This window comes from Toxorhynchites rutilus, chromosome 1 (genome assembly GCF_029784135.1).
Source record: "Toxorhynchites rutilus septentrionalis strain SRP chromosome 1, ASM2978413v1, whole genome shotgun sequence".
Lineage (NCBI taxonomy): Eukaryota > Metazoa > Arthropoda > Insecta > Diptera > Culicidae > Toxorhynchites > Toxorhynchites rutilus.
This window is the reverse complement of record NC_073744.1, coordinates 191,295,111-191,301,660: the sequence shown is the minus strand read 5'-3', so window position 1 is coordinate 191,301,660 and position 6,550 is coordinate 191,295,111. Positions and strand designations below refer to the sequence as shown.

Here is a 6,550-nt window from a genome sequence, read left to right as displayed (position 1 = left end):
CCGATTGTCCTGAATGAATAGAATTTTTTTGTTTCTATTCTTAGGATTAGACTAACAGAGAATTGCAACACCATAAAATGGCATTGGAGGCCACTTAATAATCTATTATTAGAAAGAACGATCATTTTTATGATTGGTTATGTATTGTAACATTGATTTGTTGATATTTTAAGTATTAAATAATAACTGTGTTGTAATTTTCGGATAGTTGGATCGAGAACGAAGTAAAACACGTGTGATTGGTTTGAACTTTTACAAAAGAATGACATTTTATTTGAGTGAAAGATAAGTCAATGACATACTAGCGTGATAGACTGGTTACATATGAATTTAATTATAGCAAATTTATAACATTTTTCCTCCCCTAACATCTAATTCATTGCTTGAATGTGGAATGTTAGTAAGTTAGTAAACACAAAATCAGAGGTCCAGTTTGATCGGAGGCCTTCTTATTCTATTAGATCGTCTCCTATTCTCATAACCAGGTTCCGTTGTTCTATTCGACCCCGTCTCTGATTCAGTACCATGGGTGTCGCTGACAGGAGTAGATGGAATTGGAATGGATGTTGAATGGGTGAAACATGACTTAAATGAGCTGTGTTGTTCATTTGATGTAAGCGGCTCTGATTGTGAGGACGAAGTGGGGTTAGGGGACGATGAAGAAACAGATGTAGATGTGAGAGAAGAAGGTGTGATGGAAAGTGCTTTGTTACGAATACCCATTCGCGGAAATGCGTCTTCGTATGTCGGTCGATATACAGGTCCAGGCGGCAGTTGGTCTATGTGACGCTTCCATATTCGTCCATCATCAAATTCTACCATGTAATGTAGTTTACCCATCTTCTCTGATACAGTGCCAAATCTCCACTTCTCCGAATTCGAAAGAAAGTCTCTTGCTGCAACCCTGTCGTTAATTTCAAATGATCTAACCGCTTTTTCCTCACCAAGAGAAGCATATCCTTTTTCAAGCGAGGGAATCATTAAGTCAATCCGAGATCGCATTTGTCTTCCAAACACAAGCATAGACGGGCTTTTCCCGGTTGTCGGGTGAACGGTTCGCCCATACGCCATCAAAATTTTGCACAATTCCTTCTGAATTTCAGATTTAGAACACCGGAGAGCTTTGATCTTGTCCTTGAATGTTTGTACATATCTTTCAGCCTTTCCATTCGTGGCTGGATGATACGGTGCACCAGTTTTGTGAACGATCCCGTTTTTCTTCAGAAAAGATTGGAACCCATCTGACATGAACTGAGTTCCTCGATCTGTCACCAGCACTGACGGTAGGCCAAATGTAGCGAAGAACTCCCGCAAACGATCTATGGTTGTTTCAGTCGTCATGTCAGAAATCACTTTAACCTCCGGCCACTTACTAAAAGCATCCACGATGATAAGGAAACATACTCCCATGAATGGACCCGCGAAATCTGCATGAATCCTCTGAAAAGGTTCAACTGGTCGTTCCCAACAGTGTATTGGAACTCTAACAGGGTCATTCCTTGTCCTAGCACAGTTAGAGCAATCTCGAGCTAAATCAGCTATGTTCCGATCGATTGTTTCCCACCAGCAATATGATCTAGCAAGAGATTTCATTCTTGATACTCCAAAATGACCGGAATGCAGCTCCTCCAAGACTCTAGCACGCAGCTGTGATGGAATATAGACACGGATACCTCGCATCAAACATCCGCTCTGCAACGAAAATTCATTTTGATCGATACCAAATCGATCACAGCCATCGATAGATCTGCCTGACTTTAACGCTTGAATCAACTTTTGTACTGCAGTATCTCTCTTAGTGTGCTCTCGGAGTTCTTCAACTGAAACTGGTAACATCTGAATCTGGTTAACTTCAACAAAATCAATCTCATCAATTCGATCCTCGGTAGTTGTGTCCGGCAGTGGTAGGCGTGACATTCCGTCAGCGTTTGCATGCTCCTTTGAAGGACGGTAGTGTATTTCGAAGTTGAACGATTCCAAATATACAGCGTAATGTTGCATACGAAGTGCTGATAAAGTGGGTAATTCCTTGTTTGGAGAGAAGATTTGGGATACTGGTTTATTATCCGTCACGAGCACAAATTTTCGACCAAAAAGATATTGGTAAAATTTTTTTACGCCGTAAATAATAGCGTAAGCCTCTTTATCAACCTGAGTATAATTTTGCTGTGTGGAATTCAGGGTCTGAGATGCATACTGTATAGGATGTTCACTTCCATCAAGGTAGATATGACTCAAGACTGCCCCTACGCCATATGGTGATGCATCGACAGCTAGAATCAGTGGCAAAGTTGTATCATAATGGACTAAAACATTGTCAGACTGCATTTGCTCTTTCACCCATTTAAAAGCTCTTTCGCAGTGACTGCTCCACACAAACGGCGTTTTGTTTTTAAGCAAGTTGTTGATAGGATAAATCTTGGTACTTAAGTCCCGCAAAAATCTTCCGTAATAATTGACGAGACCAAGAAAAGCACGTACTTGATCGCGATTTGTCGGACGAGGCATTCGTTGTATAGCTGCAACTTTGCTCTTCATTTTGTGGATACCGTGTCTGTCGATTACATAGCCGCAATACTCAATACTATCACTGAAGAATTCACATTTTGAAATATTAACTCTCATGTTGTTTTCATGAAACCTCTTTAAAACTTCTCTCAATCTGTCCAGATGCGATCGATCATCAGGACCAGTGATTTTCACATCGTCCAGGAATACCAAAACCCCAGGGATACCATGGAGAATCTGGGATATCTCTCTTTGAAAAATCGCGGGAGCAGATGCTACTGCATACATCAACCGTGTTGGTTGAAAAAGTCCTAGATGTGTGTTTAATGTGAGTATTGGTTGATCTTCCTGTCTAACAACCATTTGGAGATATGCTTGTGCTAAATCCAGTTTAGAAAATTTCTCGCCACCGGCCATGTTGGCGAATAATTCATCTATGGTCGGTAAAGGATGTTCGTCCACTAACAGATTCTTGTTAACGGTCAGCTTGAAATCCCCACACAGACGCACCTTGTTGGCGGACTTCATCACAGGCACTATCGGAGTCGCCCATTCACTGTGGTTAACTTTCAACAAGATCCCCTTTTCCACCATCCGATTGATTTCGTTTTCCACAATATCTCGAATAGAAAAAGGTATTGAACGAGATTTCAAAAATACAGGTTTGCTATTCGGTTTCAGGGTTAGCGAAGCTTGGACTTTGGTTAAACCATTTTACTCTGTCAGCAAGCCCAATCAAGGAAACTGGTGAACCACTGTCTACCTCAAATTTCATCAATACGTCGTTCACTTTAAGTTTCAAAAATATTTTCGAAAGAGGTTCTGCTCTAGAATCATCAAGTTTACCACCATCAACTACACATATTTCATCAATCTCTTCTTCTGAGTCTGACTCATTACCCTCCTCAACCAAATTTGTCTTATATTTGTATTGCTTACTCGAATTAATATTGTTTTTAATGTTGTGGCCCGGAAAGCTGAGACACACCCTTTGCAAATGACCGATTTTCTTACAGTGATTACAAACTGAGTTCTTATGTGAACATGCATTAGCCAGATGCGCTTCACTACCACACCTGTAACACTTAGGGTTAGTAGTATTAGTTACTTTATTATTACCGAAAACCCCAGAGATTGGCGCCGGTTGACGCTTCGATTTCTTCCTGTCCATCAGGTTCACTTCATGCATCCTCCGGTTGAGTACTTCAGCTCCCTCTCCAGATGCTTCCATTGATAGGGAAATCTGTTTCGCCTTGTCGAACGTTAGATCCCTCTCTTCTATTATCCGTGTACGGATCCGTTGATTGCGAAGTCCAAATACCAGCTGGTTTCGCAATGCATTGGGTAAGTAGTCGTCAAACTTGCAGTACTTCGCTTCTCTCTGCAACGCAGTGATAAACTCGCTTATAGTTTCACCTTCCTTCTGCATCCGCGATCTGAACTTCCACAGTTCAACCATCTCCAAGGGTACTGGATCGAAAAAATCTCCAAGCGTAGTAACGATTTCCTCAAATGTTTTCGTTTCGGGCTCCACGGGAGACAAATGGTCACATAGTATGTTGTACGTCTCCGAGCCCATGTAATGCAATAACAAGTTCTTTTTGCTGGTTTGTGGGACTCCGAAAATCTCCATGGCTCCTTGCAATCGTTTCACCCATCGAGACCATTTGGATTTGTTTCGGTCAAATGGCTCAAGTGCAAATGTGGGTGGCATAACAACAGCAGCAGCAACATTTCCTCCAGGCTGAACACCAGATTCGGTCATTTTCGCACATGAACAGAAATTCGCTCTCCAAACAACGTATAAGCAGCAGTAAATTGGCACCAAAAACAGTTATCTAGTGTGTACTAGTAGTAGTGACTTCAAACAGCAACTCTCCGAACAGTAACAGCGAATTACAAGCGGCAGCAGTAACAGCAAATAAAAAATCGTTCGAACAGCAATAATGCATAACAGGTGTATGTGTGTGCGTTCACCAACAGCAGCAATTCCTTCATGCCCGACAGCAGCACCAAAATCAATGCCAACACAAATAATTCGATTGGCATGAACCGAGGCCCCCAGCTGTAGCGCCAAGTTTTCCGGCTTCCACTAATTTGTATCGTGCAGGATTCGTATCTCTCGTCGCCAACTGTTGTAATTTTCGGATAGTTGGATCGAGAACGAAGTAAAACACGTGTGATTGGTTTGAACTTTTACAATGGAATGACATTTTATTTGAGTGAAAGATAAGTCAATGACATACTAGCGTGATAGACTGGTTACATATGAATTCAATTATAGCAAATTTATAACAAACTGTTGTACGAGCCAGGTGGTCATGGATGCTGGACCGAAGGTGTTTCTTCGCCGTCGAAACGGCTGCCAAAAGGGCTAGCGAAATGGTAGCATTTAGTTTAATTTGACCATCTACAGCGCACAGTAGATAGTTGAGGAAGGGTAAATTTACTTCTGCTTTCCCACTTTTTCAGCAAAGTCGCGGACAGATATCACAACTATTGTGAACGAAAAAACGACCGTGTATTTCAACAAAACCAGAAAATCTGTCTCTTTTAGATGTCGAAAAAATACGTCAATTTTGTAATTCAAACATTCGCAATTGGTGGACGAGACCCGAATCAGAACGATTGTTATAACGAATAAAGGCATTGTTTTTTTCTTTTTGCGTAATAGATATTTTCAACGATATTGTTTTGAAGACATTCTTTGAATGAAAGAATATGAACAAAGTGATAATAAGTTTCAACCAAGGAAAAAATGAGTCTATCATTGCAAAGCATTCACAAGATACTGTTTTTAAATTCTTCTGTAGTTATTTTTCCATAATTTTGATATCCGTCTAAAGAAAATCTGCATCACTTTCTGCTTTTAGAAAATTCTTTCAAATCCATCAAATGTTTTATATGAAGATTATGTTTCTGACCGATGCTGTAATCCAGTTTCTGTTTAAACAATTAAATCAAACCTCGTTTCCCGTATATCAAATCACGCGAGAATAGGAAGGATTAAAGGTATGAAATTCAGAATCACATATAGTAGTAGCAGATTATACTGATCGTAAGGTGGATAAATTTAGGTTTTCTATGATTTGAATAAGGTATTATTATTCAACAAAATTGTAGAAATGTATCTAACAAAATGATTCTGGCCTTGACCTATATTGAATGCTTCTCACTATTCAAACGAGTAAGACAGAGCTAAGAAAAACAATATGCGAGATGTTCATTATTATACATAATAGTCATGTTTTATCTCTAGAGTAATTTATAGAAGGGAAAATAAAATTACATGCCCATATGTTCAACAACTACATCATTCACGAGCAACCATGTATTCCTCCTCATCTTTAAGCCAGCATTTAATTCAACAAACTAACGCACCAAGCAAACGAATCATGGGATGAGTCCTAATAGTAGAATAGTCATACACTGTATTAATTTTTCCTACATAACGTTCAAACGTCCGAAATTATGCAACCGACATGTCTTTTATAAACGGGAATGAACTCTTTAACTTCACGGAGTTTATTTTTACACGCAACTGTCCGTGACAATGATGATAGACACAAAAAGATCAATAAAGTATAAGTGACGCGAAAGCGTATGTGGCAGTGATGTTCGTGATCAGGCCCGTGGTTTGCACGGTTTAAAAGTGGTAATTTTAATTTGGAAGACGAAGAACGTCCCGGGCCGCCAAAAAAGTTTGAAGATGAAGAATTGGAGGTTTTACTCGATCAAGATCCGTCACAAACGCAACACAAACTTGCAGATACAATTGGAGTAGCTCAGCAAACCATATCCGATCGTTTAAAAGCAGTGGGAATGATCCAAAAGATAGGACATTGGGTGCCGTATGAATTGAAGCCACGAGACGTCGAACGCGGTTTTTTCACGTGCGAAAAACTGCTCCAACGACAGAAAAGAAAAGGTTTTTTTTGCATCGAATCGTTACTGGCGATGAGAAGTTGGTCCATCACGACAATCGTGAACGTCGGGCAACGTATGGATACCTCGGCTATGCATCAACATCGACGGCCACGCG

At 40.2% G+C, this 6,550-nt stretch overlaps 1 protein-coding gene across 1 annotated transcript; it reads right to left on the bottom strand.

Moving 5' to 3' along the window:
• Positions 1-420: 420 nt before the first annotated feature.
• Positions 421-4,273, bottom strand: LOC129761667 (uncharacterized protein K02A2.6-like). Its single transcript, XM_055759398.1, has 2 exons — positions 3,628-4,273; positions 421-3,128 (listed from the first exon to the last, which is right to left on the bottom strand). The coding sequence occupies exons 1-2, from the start codon at positions 4,271-4,273 to the stop codon at positions 421-423; spliced, it is 3,354 nt and encodes a 1,117-aa protein (XP_055615373.1).
• Positions 4,274-6,550: the final 2,277 nt, after the last annotated feature.

Excerpts from the sequence above, each read along its gene's own strand:
- LOC129761667 (XM_055759398.1), bottom strand. The coding sequence starts at position 4,273 with ATGACCGAATCTGGTGTTCAGCCTGGAGGAAATGTTGCTGCTGCTGTT. Across the intron at positions 3,129-3,627 it reads GCCAATCTCTGGGGTTTTCG|ATATTGTGGAAAACGAAATC; the intron begins GTAATAATAAAG and ends TTTCTATTCGAG.